This window comes from Danio rerio, chromosome 18, assembly GCF_052040795.2.
Source record: "Danio rerio strain M-AB ecotype USA chromosome 18, GRCz13ab, whole genome shotgun sequence".
NCBI classification, from domain to species: domain Eukaryota; kingdom Metazoa; phylum Chordata; class Actinopteri; order Cypriniformes; family Danionidae; genus Danio; species Danio rerio.
Genome location: NC_141038.1, coordinates 29,515,391 through 29,533,174, shown reverse-complemented (window position 1 = coordinate 29,533,174; position 17,784 = coordinate 29,515,391). Strand labels below are relative to the sequence as shown.

Sequence of the window (17,784 nt, the reverse complement as noted above, 5' to 3'; positions counted from 1 at the left end):
CAACGTTCGTGTTGTCGACAAAAAAAAAACACAGTTTTGCAAGCTCTGGTATGTACGTATTACGTACGGTTCGTCCGATAGACAACACCGGCATCGCGATCCTCCGCCCGCCCCAGTTGCAAATTCGCTCGCGAAAAGTACACACTCAGGCCCTGTTTACACTGTCTTTGTTTTTAAATAGCATTTTAGAACGACAACGATTTGACATCCACAGTGGCGTGTAGCATTTCTGAGCAGCCCTCCTTCCTTTCTGCCTCTGAAAATGCACATCACGTGACCACACAGACACAGACGCACATACAGCCTTGCGCTCGAGACAGCAGGTCCAGGCAGTCAGAGGACTGCTTCAATCTTTCACTCACTTGTACTTAGTCATTTTAGCGAACACCTCAGATACTGTTGGCTGGTTCCTGTTGGTTGTGCGTCTTTTTTACCGATGCCATTATAACGACACAGATCACTGCCTATTCACGAGTCCCGCAGAAAAAGTGATTGACAGGTGGTAATTATGTGTGTATCTTGCCTTTATTCATTTACTGTATGATTTGTTTATGGGTAAAACAAAGACAATGCAGGTCAGGTAGTTTAAACGGTAGGCTACTAATAACTAATTGGTCATTAATTAATTAATTATTCATAATCAAAAATCGAATCGAATCGTGCCTTTAGAATCGAAAATGTAATCGAATCGAGGATTTGGCGGATCGTGACAACCTTACTAATAACACATGTTGTGACAAAATTACAGCAACAGGCAATCTGTCCACACCAAATGAATAACATTTAAGTACAGGCATTCAAAAGTGCAGAATAGTGCACTGCCCTCCAACAAAAATGTAAGGTTTAGAATCAGATTAATAAGGCTTTCTTATGACTAAAATCTAATTCTGACCTTTTGCAGTTAGAACAAAACAAGTCAACAAGAATATTTCATAACAGTTATAAAAATATGAAAGAGTTCCTCCAGTGTGAAAAGCCCAAATTTAAAGAAATTATTTTTGGAGTGAACTTCGCCTTCTCAGCAAAATCCCATAATAAAGAAAATTTAAAGCACAAAAACAAAATGAGCCTTTAAGATCGAACTTTAACATTTCCTTACAGTCATCCATTTGTTCCTGTGAAAATGCAATATAAGCAAATTAAATTATCAAATTAATTTGAAGCTTAAATCTATTCTAAATCACCTATACTCTTCATTTCCTTATACGAAACTACAGCTACAACGATGGCGAAAGATAAGCCAGAGATTCCTGACTCGCATCACAGTTCTTGTTTTGTGACCACTTCTGGGAAGTGCAAGTAAACAATCTAATAATGAATCCAATCCCAGTGTAAGGGGGGCGAATTCCTAACTCTGTGGCCATGAGGGAGGGACTACCATTTAATCAAAGCATCTGGTTTACTTACAGAATGCTGAATTAAAAGACACACAACTTCTAAAGACTAACTGCATGTTGCAAACTGTTCCCAGTTAACTCAGAAGAGGTCAAACAAGTTTATCTGAGTGAAAAGATAATTAGCCTTAGTGAGAAGGAAACATGCACCTCCTTTAATTTAAAGTATTAAACCCCATTCCAAACAAAAATAAAACATTTTTGGTAAAACAATAATAATAATTTTTCACCAAGCAGACATATTTCTCCATTTAACTCATTACTGCAGGTAAATCATTAGAATCATAGTGGTTGTCTGGTGTTATTTAATATTTTTATTCAACAATATTAAAAGAATGATTAAATTCATTAATTTAAGGTTAATAAATCTGTACTTAAGTATCCTTGAAAACTGCTCCACTAAATACAGTGTGTATTAGCTTTTACAATGTTTCATTTATTTGTGTCTATCCTCCATTTCAAACATTGCATCTCCATGGTTCTGTGCTTCATGCGTGTTACTGAAGTACTGAAAATAGTTGCACAAGCTCATTGTAACAACTCATAACTGTATATAGGTGTGTTAAAAGCAGCAATGTTATTGTCCTTGGTGAGTCCTTATCCTTGATTAACACATTTCAACCAGGCCTTGACAACACTAACAATCCTTGATGTACTAGACTGGGTTTGGTCATCTGGGAACACTTTTGTTCCATTTAAAATGTACAATTGTACATATTGTACAAGAACGTGTTGCACTTGAATATGCATTGAGATATGGAAACGCATACAACATTAAACACCATTAAGACTAAAAGAAAAAAGCAGAATATGCCAGGAGAAATCGGAATTGCTATACAAGAGAGAAGTGAAATAACTAAGCAATAAAAGACAAATGACTTTGTTCCTCTTAAGGGATCATTTTATAGGCCTGGTTAGCAATGTTGCCGATGCTAGAAAATATAACAGATGAGGCAAACTTTCCAACTTTAAAAGAACATGGAAAAAGATATCAAGTACACAGCCATTCATGGTGAACTATCATTTTTGATAGACAATACTGCAAGAGATTGATCTGCATCTCATAGCTTGGCCCCAGATCTCTCATTCACCACAGTTCACCCCAGTATAAAAATGTTGCTGTTTCAAACCAATAATTCTGTTCATCTTTGCAACATCATTTTTTTAAAATTAAATAAGTGAATTCTGCATCTCCACTAAAAGTCGCAACGATGCATATCGCAAGCTCTGTGATTGGTCGGTAGTGGTGGTGAGCACGAGCAGTGCTGAGAGCAACGAGCCCAATGGAGTGATTGATTAAAATTGTTGAGTCGCGTGAAAGAGCTCCAGATGGCAACTTTTATTTAGTGTTTACCTTATGATTAAAGTTTTTGCACGTCTGCCGGTTCCCGCCTCTGAATGAGCGAGTTTGAGCTACTAGCATTCAGAAAAAACAAAACACCCACTCGACACAGAGAAACATTTAAACCTCACTGCCAGCAATAAGTTTGGAAGTGTTATTGCAGAGCAACACAAAGAGTACGCAAAAGTTTAAATAGTTCCATACTAAATGGTAGGCTAAAATCAGTATGCGACTCGAGTAGTATGTCCAAATTCATAAAATTTGAAAAATCAGTGTGCGAGAAGTACCCGGATAACCTACTACTTCCGGCGAGATTCTAAAGTTTGTTTCGAATTGACTCACGAGAGTAGGTCAGATTATTATAACAAAACGGCAGATGTAGTATGTTTGAGATCCATTCATATTGCTCACATTCATAATGTATAGAATGTACTTTTCTAACAACCAAATAGTACATTTAAATTCAAATGCAGCACTTACTGAGAAGTAGGTTGTCATCCTTTGAGAAAACGGTTGATGGTCACGGAGCAACGACCACAAAGCATGTTGAAAATGCCGAAGCAAGCGACACACTCGCGATGTCCACACGCCTTTAGACAATATATATGACTGACTTACAAATTACCTGGTTCTGCGATACATTAGACTTATTGTATCCAAAGTAACTTAATCCTATACCACAGATGTTGACTTTTTTGGCACCAAGTACTCCTGTGCTGAACTCATCATCCCTTTATACGCAGGCAAGTCTCCTGATTTTATGCTCTGTTTAAACACGCTGCGTTATGAATGCTTCAAATATCAGACTGTGGGAAAATCGTGCTGATGTCCAAATCACAATTTCGATACGATTTTAATTAATCGCACAGCCCTATTCTAAATCACACTAGGTTTAGTAAATCAAATGAGAATGTTTAAGCTCCCCATAAGAACCAATGAGAAATCTCCTAGAGCAACAAACAGGTATGGTAGAACCATTTTAGTTTTGGGCTAAACTAACCCTTTAATATGACAGAAATTACATAACATAATCCAAACTTCCAACATAAGCAAACACGTGCAAACATTTAATGAAAATTTAGTTGCATTTGTAGCAAAACGTCAGGGGCTACATTTCTGGGATAGTTGGAACACACCCATTTTATAAACTGCTGTCTATCTATATTCCCGCTTCTAAAAGCAACAAAACAGCTGACGCTGGAAGACAGTGACCTTGACTGAGTGCTGAAGTGATCTCTAGTATTTTGCTCTGCCTTATTTCACTTTGACTGCCAGCGCACTTCACCATCTATAGAAGTCAAACAGAGTTGGCCGTCCTCCCATCAGCTAATTTTAGGCAGCGGCCTCCAGTGCTCAGCCCCCGCTGTGAGTTTGAGAGAACTCTCCCCAGAGCAGCAGAAACAGGGTGACCATGGATCACTTTCATGCAACACGGCCAGGTTTAAGCTTAAAGGTTAGAGACATGTGGAGGAAAAAAATGTGTTAAAGGGTTATGCTCCCCAAAAATGAAAAAAAAAAAAAAATTGTAATCACCAACCCTCATGTTGTTTCAATCCCATAAGACCTTCGATCATCTACATAACAGAAATTAAGATATTTGGGATTAAATAAGAGAGCTTCCTTATCCTCCATTAACATCAAAAGCCCAGAAACATTTAAAGTCCAGAAAAGAAACCATTGTCACCATTGCACTTTGCATGATTACTAGAGTTGCTCTGATCGATAAGCAAAATCAGTATCGGCCGATAATCACATTTAATGACTCGATTGGTATTCGCAGATCTGGTCGATCTCATGAACCAATCGGAAGTGTTTGTGATAAAGTAATTGATTCTTGATGATGGATTCTTCCATCATCAGGGTTCTTACACCTTTTCCAACTTCAAATTCCAGCACTTTTTAAGCACTTTCAAGGTGCATTTTTATGCTTTTCTAGCACCTAACAACCATGGTAAATTACGTTTATGCTGTATTTACTTTTTCACATTTAAATCCATTGTGCTATTTTTAAAAACACAATATGACATTTTAACTTAAATTGTTGAATACTTTGGAGCATAGATACATTGGGGGTGTGGCGCGGCTGTTCAAACTGACACCGACACAAGGAGTCATGGTGTTAATTTGTTTCTTTTAATGACATCAGTAAAAAAAAAAAAAAAAACTGAACAATTATTTGAACTGTACAATTGTACAAGGTTAAAACGAACATTTATTTTTATATCTTTATCCACAAAGTGTGCAGCTTTTGTCACTGCAGTGTATCTTAATGGGCTTCTGGAAGAACATTTCAAGTATACTACTAGTACATTGATGTTGGTATACTAAAAAAAGTATACTTTTATCTTTACTTAAGTATACTTCTTTTGCCTAAAGGTGTATTTACTAACTAGGAACAGTCTTGTACAACCAGGGAGAGTATTGTGACTCTGACAGCCAACTTGGGTCAAAGCTAGAGATGCTGCGATCAAGATTTTTGCAGCCGATAGAGTACCAACTTCTTGTCATGGTTATCGGCTAATACTGAGCACCAATTCGAATGATTTAAACTTTATAATGCATTCAGCACATTTTCCTTCCAAGTATGAACCTTAAGAGAAGATCTTGCCTTACCCAAGACAATAAATGAAGGATACTGCCTATAATACCTTAAAACACATCTTTTATAACCATTTAGGTGTGAACGTGAATTGATCCATTTATTGCACTTCGGCTTAGTCCCTTATTTATCAGGGGTTGCCACAGCGGAATGATCCGCTAAAGATAATAATAAAACAGGTATAAAAATTATAAAAAACAAATTTGCGAGAGACTCGTGGAGCTTCCGAGAGAGGTCAGTATGCGTTGGATGAGATGCTAGATGGGGCGAACGATTCGCTTGCGTCACAGCAGCTCAAAACACTGGAAATACAATGGCTGTACTTGCAACAAAGAGAACATCACTTGCGCGAGCTGTGCCAATACAGTAAACAAGTGACATCGCATCTTTTTTTATTTTAGCTGCAGTGAATCTCACGCATCGATCACTCAGGCCCCCACGCATCATTTACCTGTGTGGTGGCTGCTGTAGTCTATGCATAATATACGTGGGGAGTGCACGTGAGTCTTCGGTCCTGTCAGATGTGGCATGCTCTCTATTCCCATACAGCAGAAAGTGGCTATGTAGAACTCCACCATGTGCAATTCAGAGAGCAGAAATATGTTATCAGCGACCATGTAAAGACAGAAATTGCATGCTGTTGTGTAAATAGGATATTACATACGGCTATTTAGCTTGTTCATAAAAAGTTGTGATCTGCTGCTATATAAAAGACAATTAACTTGACATCAAGGGGTGCGGGGAAAGCCGTTGGGAGGGTGGGGTGCCCCCCCCTAATATAATGGTAGGGAATAGGGGAAACACTGAGGTGGTTTCTAAAACAAAATCTGTCGGTGTTATTTTCCTATAAGAGACGTTTAAGGGTGTATATGCAACGTCCATAATTTGTTCTCTGAGGTAAGGAGAGATCTCCATTTAAGTATTATACTAAAGTATCATGCTAAGTAACAGGAAAAATGTGCGTTATGCATTATAAAGCTTAAAGCGTCAGAATCGGTACTCGTATCGGCCGATCACCATAACAAGGATTCGGTACTTGTTATCGGCTGCAAAAATCCTGATTACAGTTCAACCACTGAAGTCACATTTACTCACATTCTTTTAGGTTATTTTTTGCTTTATCAGGGGTCGCCACAGCGAAAAGAACTGGTAATTACTAGCATATGTTTTACACAGTGGATGCCCTTCAAGCCACAACCCAGCTTCAAGAGTACAACCCTCAGGATGCGTTTACACCAGACGTGAATGAAGCATCAAGCGTAAGTGATTTATATGTTAAGTCAATGCAAAGATGAGAATAGACATCCTGCAGCTCAATTTGCGTGAATGAAGTAGCATGAGTTGAGTTTGACGTGCTTAATGTGTGAATCACTCGAGTTGTAAAATCAAAAATTTAGCGAAAAGTCATTCTTTTGTATGGGGTGCGATTATGACGTAGTGCATGTTGCTGGTGTGCCAAGGGGAAATCCTCTTGCCGTCACTGGACAGCAGCTCATCAAACTGGGCTCGAATCAGTCAAAAGCACCGCTGAAAGCCTCCATCATCCAGCTATAGTTTCTGGAGGAGTTGATGAATGCGCAGAGCTGGGTGCACCACTAAAAGAATCTAGTAGACTCAGACAAGGCACCAAACTAACATATGTTGTTTTTCAGCCTTCCTAAAGCACATAAACACAGCTATTCTCTCAATAAAATCCATGTTAGACATTTAGCAATGAAGCTAGAAACACCTGGCAGACAGAAGCCCTGCCAATGATGTGATTCTGCATCTTTTGTGAAGTGAACTTTCTAGTATAACTTTCTGTTATACTATTCCTACAGTATATGTAAGGTTTTATTATTATTATTATTATTATTATTATTATTATTATTATTATTATTATTAAAGTGTATTTTTACAACTATTTTATTTAGTTTTTTTTAGGGCAACAGTAAACGTTTCCAGCTGAAAAGGACCCTCCACATCAAAAGCTACTGTTCAAAAATAGTTTTAAATGGTTCTTAAATTAAAAAAATATTGTGAACAATGGGGGGAAAATCCTAGTTTTTAGCCCACAGATTTAAAAACAACATAATTTAGAGCAATAATTATAATATCATGATATTTTTATGCAAGGTTATCATACAGTCAGAATCTTATACCAGCCCATGCCTACGTGCGAATGAAGTGAATTTGACACAAGAATGAAGCGAATAAACTTAAAATGTTCACCCGTCTATTTAAGCATGAATATCACGATTCATTAGAACATGCTGAAAACCACACAATCTCTCCAACACTATAGACAATTACACTTAATCCAAGTCCCCTCTACCATGGGTCTTTGGACTGTAGGGGAAACCAGAGACTAAAGTCACATTTGAGGTCAAAGGTTTGGACAATATTTTTGGTTCCTTTTCATGGTCTCTGGACCATTGCCGTCTATAGAGAATGATGGAGCTCAAGGATTTCATCTAAAATATTTTAATTTGTTTCAGATTTTGAACAAACGTCTCCGGGGTTTGAAATGGCATGAAGGGATTTTCATTTTTGGGTTTTTACAAGTCTGGTCATGAAGTTGTAAAGTATAAACATTAAGTGTAGGCCTAACTAGGTAGTTACAGATTTATTTCTCTCATACTTCTGCACAATTAATCTTAATGACTTTTCCATGGCCCATGAAATGGATGATCAAACAAATAAAATTACAAAGATTGATAACCTACACCAAGATATCAGAGTGGGATGCAATCATAAAGGTTTGCTTTATACTAGATCTAGCAGTCCATAAGTTTATCATATCATCTGTCTGAGATCTTGAGAAAACATCAGCTATCAAAGTACAGGTGATGTAAACTGCCCAAGTCAGATTATGACTGAAGATGCAATTCGACAGGCAACAGCAGGAGCTTGAGTGAATCAGTTACTTACATCTATGTGATTATACCAGCTCTAAAGCCACAGGCAGAACCACAAGCTAATGAAATGTATTTTTCAAGCATTACTTGGAACTTGCTAATTAAAGTTTGAGGAGCTCTTTAGGAGCATGCTGTAAGATTTACTTGCCATACCTGTACTGAGAATGCTTGTAAAAAAGAATTTATACTTCCAAAAATTCCACAAACTTGGAGCCAGATTTATTCAACCAAACAAATTGGCATGAGAGTGCAGTCTACTCCAAAATGACAGCTAAGAGTGAAAAGTTTTGCGACTGATCTACCTACAATGATATTTATTATAGTAAGTATTACAGCCCATAAACCAGTGAAAATTTGGTTGCAAACAGGCCAAAGATGATGACAATTAACAACAAAAGCAGCACAAAATGAGTTAAATAATAACTCCATGTAATAAACGTGCACAATATTGGGGAAAACTAGCATTACGATATATTTTTTTATTTTATTTTACGATATATATTGTGATATGAATACAATTTCACCAGATGACTTAATATCTCTATTTGGAAAGAATTGATAATTTTAGACCAATTGTGGTGATTCTGCAATGGGAGTGCATCTCCATAGAATCTAATAAACAATCAATACATTTCCCTGACACATTTTGGTTGGGGTCTGTTCTATTTGCAGTGCATTTCTGTATTTGCACATGTTTTGAGCATATTCATGCATAACGATCTAAAAATACAATAAAAAAAAGATACAAGAAAAATAAAGTGTTTATGTTCCAAGTCTAACAGTACTCAAGCACAGTAACTGAATGATAAAAAAAATAATAATTCTTTAAAACTAATTGTTATTAAATTCACAAATGGTACAATTTCTTATGCCTGAATGTTTTTAAACTCATTATACAATTCTAGGCATCGAAAACAGATGCAAACGATTAATTACAAGACAAACTCAACATGCATCTTGTGATATGTTACTTTTACGATAATCTCATGGCAATAGAGATGGCACAACTTTAGTAAAAATCCCACACAAGTTAAGTGGTACTTAACTGCAGAGGAAATACAAACTGTAAAGAAGCAAGCAAACCGTAGCCTACAGTGCAATGAAAAAGCAGCTTTTGCAATTCATTTTGCATGATTATTCAAATACTCTCCTAACAGAAAGTTTGCATCTGAGAAGGAAACTACTACAAGAGAATATGCAATAAAGCCACACACGCACACGCACACGCACACACACACACACACACACACACACACACACACACACACACACACACCACAACTTTTCATCACTGATGTTTCCTTGAATGTCTTTAGTAAATCCTGACAGCACTTCAATGCCTAAAAGGAGTTTGTGCTGGTTCAACCATTTAGTTAAACTGGCTCTAAATGTGTAATGCAACTAGAGCAAACTACGTGAAATATGAATATCACAATGCAATTTCTGACCTTTTTCTAGTGATGAATGAATCATGTGACAATTTGTAATTTGCCCAAATTAATCTGCATATTCTTTGACACAAAATCAAATCAGAAAAACAAAACTAGTAAAGTCTAATTTTAAGTTAGAACGTGGTCATGGTAATCAATACTTCAAAACTGAAGCCAATATAGACACAAACATTGTTCTCTTTCTTTCTCTTTTTCTTTCTTTCTATCTTTCTTTCTTTCTTTCTTTCTAAACAGGTTAAGAGAGCCAATGAAATAGAATGAAGAAACAAACAAAACTATAAATCTATTTGTCACAAGACTACACCTTAACTCTAACTTAATAGAAAGGTTTACAGTTATCATTACAGTCAAGCAGTTTTGTATACATTCAAATATAATCACAAAAATAAGCATTAAAAAGGTTAACTGTTTGACTACATGTATTTATAAAAATCCATTAAAATGTCATAAGGCATTTTCTTTCAACTCAAAAAAAAAAAAAAGAATGACAAGATAAACGTGTAACCACTATTTCAACATCTACATTTAAGCTGACACTGTTGTTGCAGAGTACAAACGTTATTATTTGATTATATATGCAAATGTGGTTTAAAACTTAACTGTCAAACTTTGTTTTCACCCTACTGTACAATGTAGGCCTACTTTTTGCCTTCAAAATATCACTTCCTTTCCCATGGCAATGTGACAAGAATGGTTTAGCCCTTGCCTGTTGCATTGTGGGGTCAAATACTTCTAGAGGGTCAGGGTAGCTTTAGAACACAAGGGAAATTGTTTTACATCAGTGGCGTTTCCTGACTGCTAATTCCGTAAGGACTTTAGTTGTATAACATACACAGAGAGGGAAAATTCTAGAATGTTTTCAGCGATCTGATGGTAAGAAAGAATAATGTGCTTTAGAGTACTTTTTGCAGAAATTTCCACACAAATAAAACAATTCTGTTAAACTTGGTTGTATCTACTGGACAAAAATATTAAAAAGTGCAAATAACTGAACAATGGACATTGTTGAATTCCATAATTTCACTTTTGCATTTCAGCCGTCATGGGGTTTGTACATACCTGTAGTACCGTGACTGGAGGTACGTTGAGCAGACTGCTTTGGACACGTGACTTGCTGAGCCAAAGTCTATGACTTTCACACGGTAGGGCTGCCGTACAGGGTCCACCAGCATGATGTTCTCAGGCTTCAGGTCTGCGTGGATCAGTCCCATTCCCTTCAACTTTTTTAGTGCCGTGGCCACCTGCTGAAGAATGGGACGAATCACCTTCAGAGGTAATGGGCTGAATTTATTTTGCTTGAGGAAGTCATACAAGTTCTGCTCCAGCATCTCAAACACGAGGCAGGTGTGGCTCCGGTGCTGGAAACACTCAAAAGCCCGCACTAAATTATGCTCATCGGCATTCTCATTGCTCAGGCGGGCCAGGATGCCCACCTCAATCTGCCCCTGCCGTGCATATGATGGATGATTCTTCAGGATCTTCACTGCCACAATGTCTTTGGTGCCTCGTTTCCAGCATTTTACAACCTGGCCGAAAGTACCACGACCAAGGAAGTCTAATACCTCATAGGTGTTCTTCAACGAGCAAAGCATCTCATGCTGCACCAACTGGTAATCTCCATCCCCATTTCCTGAACCTCCACCTTGCTTTGCAGGCCCTCCGCCAACTGCCTGTGGAACCGCAACAGGTGGATTTCCCACATTTGATTGCAACATTGCGGGTAACATTGACAGGTCCTCAACAATCTGCATGGTGCTCCCCAAGTTCTCAAGCTCCCCGCTCTTACGTTTCAGCCCACATCTGTGGGAGCTGTCATTCAAGTCAAAACCTCCACAGTCTTCCTGGTCACCCTCGTCCTCTCCTCCACCTCCTTCGTCAACTCCACCCTGTCCTCCACCTCCTTCTTCTTGACTGTCGCTTCCCACTCCCCTTCCCCTTCCAGCTGCCCTTGTAGCTCCACTGCTGCAAACCCTTCCTTTGTCCTGGTGCTCAGACTCCTTTTCCTGAGAAGAGGCGCCTCTTTTTTGCTGCTGTGCCACTGTGATGGTGTGTTGACGTCGCACACCTTGTACAGCAGCCGTCTGCAGTGGGAAATCCTGCCCGCGGTGTATGCCAATTACTGAATCTCTTGTCTTGAATGAAGCAGTAAGTTTTGTCGGGTAAGCAATGCCAAGGGTTCTACCATTCAAGTAAGTCTGTGGGTAGGCCCTCTCATGGTAAACACAGTTCCTGGGCTCAACTTTGAGTTTCTTCACACTGCAAAAGGCACTTGTCTGAGTTTGAAAAACATGTGGTGGGTAGACCAAGACTTGTGAGGCCATACCTGTGAACACAAGAACAAGATGCATGTTATGTTCTATATTACTTTGCATATTACTTCTGACCAATGTTTCTGACAAATGACAAACTGTAAAAGTTTTCAATGAACGTTAAGAAAGATCTAGCAATAAGCCCTTCTCTTTAAAAAATCCTACAAATGTTTTCTTGAGTTTGTTGTGTGACATCACTGATGTCCATGAACTACAGTACGTGTAAATAACCTGTGACGGGTCATTGATCCTACTCTGTGCAGTGGCTTGCATCATCAGGCTGACATCATACTTGACCTCTGCCCCTAGACTACAGCAGGCTGCCTTGAGCAGTCAATGACAGGCCAACATAATGACACTGCAGCAGAAGGTTGAGTTTCTCCCTCTAACACCCACCAACCCTCTTTCCATCAATGGCGTAAAGGGAAACAACTAACTGCTCACAGGTTCGAATGACCTTTTCATATCAGTTTCCATGAATCTGGGTCTCTAGGCAACGAGTGTTTCAAAATGAGCATTACTGTGTGGGGAAAAGAGACACCAAAGGCACAGTTTCATCTGTGCTTGCATGTCATATTCATTTTACATAAATATTCAATTGAGGAAGGTCCATCAATGCAAATATTAATAGAAATGTTTTTATTAGCATTTGTCAATCGTAACTACTCAAAGGCAACACAAAAATACATGAACAAATTAACTGACACAAGTCACAAGTTGTGCTATTACGTAAACACCCATTATTTACACTGAATACAGTTCTGGACCAAATCCAACCTTGGTTTCTGTGCAAGAAAACAAATTCAAAAGAAAAGGGAACAAGTAGAGCTGCACGATTCTGGCTAAAATGAGAATTGGAATTTTTTTTTTGCCCTAAAATAAAGATTACGATTTTCTCACGATTCTATAGATATAAAATAAAGGGTAATATGAGTGGGCTATTATAATTGTTATTCTCAAACATGTGGTAAAACAGCAATAGGCTTTGTGTAGTTGTACTGTTGGTTAAAATGCTAAACTTTGTATAGAGGCTCAGATCTAGCTAAGATCGTCTAGGAGCTCTAGGAACAAGATAAGAGTGTACTTTGTGCAGCAGGTCAACACATGACCACAATTTTGAAAAGATGCTGCTAATTTCATTTCAATCCCAATGGATCGGATATCGGTTCAATCCCACATATTTTTGCTGGATTGGGTATAAGCCAGCTGGTACCGATTAGGGCTGGGTAATATAGGGCTGGGCGATATGGCAAAATATCCCAGTATTTTTAGGAGAAATAACGGTATATGAAATATATCTGGTATTTTCCCACAAATGGTTACTCGAGAGCTAAAGCCTTTATAAAAACATTATTAAACATTTGAGCAAAATATAATTTAAACACAGGGGCTACCCTCCCTGTTTACAAATAAACATCTGCACAAAAAATAACAGCTGCACAAACTGTTGCACAACATTTTAAATTATAAACAAAATCTTTAATAAATAAATACAGTACAGGTGTTTTTCCTGCTTAACACTATACACCGCACTACTGTGCTGTTGTGCTAAGTAAACAGAACCATAGTAAACATAGCTACATTGTCAGAAAAAAAAAGAACACAAATAGTATTGCAAAAAGTATTGTCATCTAGCAATGATATCTGATTGGACTAGCAATGATTGTTGATACGAGACCAGCCGAGATCAATCTAGTCTTGAAATTAGTTTATAAAACTTCATTTGCTGAAGGACTTCTAGCATATTTACGTGGGAAAATCATATTTCTCCTTGAGAAAGGGAAATACAAAAGAAACAGGGAAAGGGAAGAGGAAGTTACAGTCAACAAAGTCCTCAGATTTCAGGAAAAAAACACAAAAAGTCACAGTTCCACAATGTAAGTAAACAAATTGTTTAGAAAATTAGTCAGAAAGACAATGGTATGCAGTAAAGATGAATGGAAAAAGGCTTACAACTGTTTTAATATCAATATTTCTAGCTATTTGACAGATTAGCTGGGGGGTCAGTCAAAGGTTTATAACTCTTTCAGTATAATCAAACTCAAAGACATTTTTTGAGCAACCACAGATTGCAGAAAGCCTCATATTTATATAAAAACATGCCTTATATTTACAGCATCGGTTATTATTGTAATATTCATGAAAACCTTCACTATTAATAATATTCTACATAAAGCCCAGTTACCCAGGCCTGGTATGCACATACATATTCATCACTTTCATACTAAAAAAAACTTTCTTACCCCATCAAAATACAATTCTCCACTCTATGTCTAGTGTTTGTGTCTACCAAAAATGCCACAATTTTACAAGACCTTTAGCTTTATACACCCTTACCACAATGAAACTTTGGAAATGAAAACCATCTGAATCATCTGTTTCCAAAATCAAAGAAAAATATACAGCACTTGAGTACGAGTTTGATTGGAACAGCTTCAAAGATGCAGTCTAGTTTTGATTCATGTTTATGAATCAGTTAAAAATAATCTTAACAGCTTACTGCTGTTATTAGCAAAGTTCTTCAACGGACAACCAACTTGTCAGTCCGCAATAATATTAATGAAAAGTAGAAGAAAATAAATCTAATCAATAAAACTAATATTTTTTATGTGATTGAGAACCCGATTTAAGACACACAAGTCACGTTTTCAAGCTCTAACTGGCACTGCAAAGTCATTTTTTGTTTAGTTAAAACTTTTCAGACTGTGTTTTCAATAATAAAATTAAAAATAGATTACATATTGAAAAGCAATTTCAATACCTCCCAGCACTGGGCGATATGACAAAAATGCAATCTCGATGATTATTTTCCATATTGAATGAGAACGATATATATTTTGATACAAATTATTAATGCTTCCAGATTTAAAAGAGTTTCCCAACAATGACTGAACCCAGAAAAATTAGAGGGTGCATTTATGGCATAACATATTTTTGACAGATACATCTCCAATATTAAGACACTTCTAGATTCCCATTGTCGCACACTTCTGCTGTGTGATTGGCTCCTAGATCAATATAGAGTAAAAAAAGTCCAGAGCTTATCATTGTTATTGACATACATTTTACCACAATTTGATATAATATTGTTTATTGGCCCAGCTCTAATACCTCTCATATACAGTATAGAGAATATTATAATATTGCATCAATGGTAACTTTTAAGACTCATTTTACTGAGTTTTTACTGTTTAAACAATATTATTGGTTACATTAAGGATCACTGCGAACTGAGTTTGCACCGTTTACCAGTGCTATGGTAGTATCACGATACTATGGCTACTAGAGGTGCCACTGTAGTTTGTAAATGGTAGTATTGTCATTAATGGTTTATCTACAATAGATAATGTTGCATGTAGAAAAGTCATTAAAATGCTCACACGTTTGTGCAACAATAAATCATTTTATTTAATAGTCTGTGGAGCCTTTAAAGGTTGCAAAACTGTGTAGAATTTGAGCCTTTTATGGTAACCTATTGCACGTTTTCTAATGCTTCAATTCCAACGCACATCTAAATCTGTTAATTTCTGTTCCTGTTAATAGGATTTGATGTATTTTTGTTTGTCAGTTATCTATAAATTAAGCAAATAGAATGAATACATTTTAGGTGAAGTGAGGTGCAAATAATATTTTTTGGCCCTAAATAAAATTATGAATTAAATTCAACAAGGTATTATGAATTATTATAAAAATATATAGAATTTCTGACAATTTTCTTAATTGAGTTATGAAATAAAGTATATTTCAGCTGGTATAGTATCATAAGATAAATTAACGCAATTGTGACAACCCTACTGCAAACAATACCACAGGTTACAGTAAGTCCGAAGTTCGAAAAACACCACATGCTGTCATAAATGAATAAACAAAGCATTATCTAATGGCCCATTTCCACTGAGTGGTATACGATACGCTTTTATGCCACTTTCCACTTTCAAGAAGTACCATACTGTACCCTTTTTGAGTACCCTTTCCGAAGGGTACCTAGCACAACAAAAGGATACCTTAAGGCAGAGCTGAACGTTATTGGTTTACAGAGAAACATAACTAGTGCATGCACAAGCTAGGAGAACGAAAACAAAAAAGCACCACTTTTTAATACACAGCCAGGACATTACATCATAATATTATATACATATAATAAGGAGCCAAGGTCGACTGGAGGTCTAACAAAAACCTTTGTCGCCATCGTCTTGATGAACAGCCACAAAGCCAAAAAGAGCAGAATTTGCTTTGTGTCCTGTGTCAAAATGCAAACAAACTAACCAGTTTGATCTTACAATTAAAATAATCCAATGTGCTAATGGCATCTCTATGATGTGCAAAACAAACTTTTCTAACTATCAACTTCTGGAATTTTCCTGGCATATTATTAAGATATTGGTTATAATAAAGTACATATTCTGAAGTACATATACAATACCTAAACCAAACTACTACCTTACAAAGTATACTAAGCAGAAAATGTGTAGTTTATTAGCTTAAGGTCTTAACCAATGGTTTGTCAACAGCAAGAATAGTTCCTTAAAATAAAGCATGACCTAACATTTTGCTGTTGAGTTAATGCTAAAGTCCGATGGTCTAAGTGCTGATGTAGATATTCATGTACAGGCTGACAACTTGCTCTTGAATAATCATATACCAGCTTTCTCCATTCCTTTACAGCTAACAGTAGCCCACTGAAACAGCCACCAATAAATGTTGTCTAAAGCTGTGCTTCATGTAACAAGAATGCAGAAAAATCAACCTCTTCAATCTCAATTGAATCAACAATTCATCACCCTGCTTTAAACAGATGCTCAGTGGCTTACTAAACTGCTGCCATTTTTAAAGTTGGGAGCTACTACAGAAAACAACTGAAAAAAAAAAAAGTTGTTGCCTGAGGGAAAAATACAAATGGATGACACGGGGCTTAAGATCCCATGAATACAGTTCTTCATGGGACCCGTTCCAGACACGTGCTGAACAATAAACAACTGAATGGTTAAAATTTAATTAGGCGTGAGTTATGACTGCTCTGTAAAAGTATGAAGAATTTACTATCAGAGCTGGGCGAGTACTGGAATGTCATGCTTCTGTGGAGGCCAGGCCTGGATCGGTTTTGACCAGACAGACAAACAGAGGGCCAATAGCTATGTTTCCATACAAAAATGTAAATTAAATGTATGCACAAAATTGGAATATTATCTAAAAGACGTGCAAATAAAGCAGCGTTTCCATCCAACGAGTCAAGGAGAACATAACCATGACTTCCTGATTAACTGGCGCCAAATATCAACAGTAAAAACAGAATTTGCTGCGGGTGAAGTTTAATCTTTTCTTTATTTAATAAATAACTTGCGCCTCAGAAGACGATGCCGACACAAAATAAACATTTGGTGGCTTTAGAAGCAATGAGAAGCAGAGCACAGACACTTTGGAGAAGAGCTGCACGATTCAGGCTAAAATGAGAATTGCGATTTTTTTTTTTTTTTTTTTTGCTTAAAAACAAAGATCACTATTTTCTCACGATTCTGTAGATTTAAAAGTAAGGTTAATGTGAGTCAGCAATTATTATTGTTTTTCTCAAACATATGGTAAAACAACAATAATATTATGTGTAGGTCTACTGTTTTCTATAAATAATTCTATTCTACTTATAATAATTCTGATGTCTATTTATGTTTGAGATATAGGCCTATGCTTGCAATCTGTCATTGACAACATTAATAGACCATTTAATTCACTGGTAAAAATCAACATTTATATAGGGTGGAGGTGTTATACTGACAATGTAAACATTTATTTTCATG

General features: G+C 36.9%; 1 protein-coding gene across 3 annotated transcripts in view; it reads right to left on the bottom strand.

The window, feature by feature from the left end:
- hipk3b (homeodomain interacting protein kinase 3b) overlaps nucleotides 1-17,784 on the bottom strand; it is a 97,042-nt gene that overhangs the window by 62,674 nt on the left and 16,584 nt on the right. For 2 of the 3 annotated variants that reach the window (XR_015514409.1, XM_087292502.1), the window contains exon 2: nucleotides 10,743-12,006. Coding sequence is in view for 2 of the 3 variants with exons in the window: in XM_087292502.1 (XP_087148628.1) it covers nucleotides 10,743-12,004 (1,262 nt within the window). In the remaining variant the exon portion in view is untranslated. Of the gene's footprint in view, nucleotides 1-10,742; nucleotides 12,007-17,784 lie in introns of those variants that run through there. The other variant, NM_001080159.2, reaches the window with a different exon arrangement.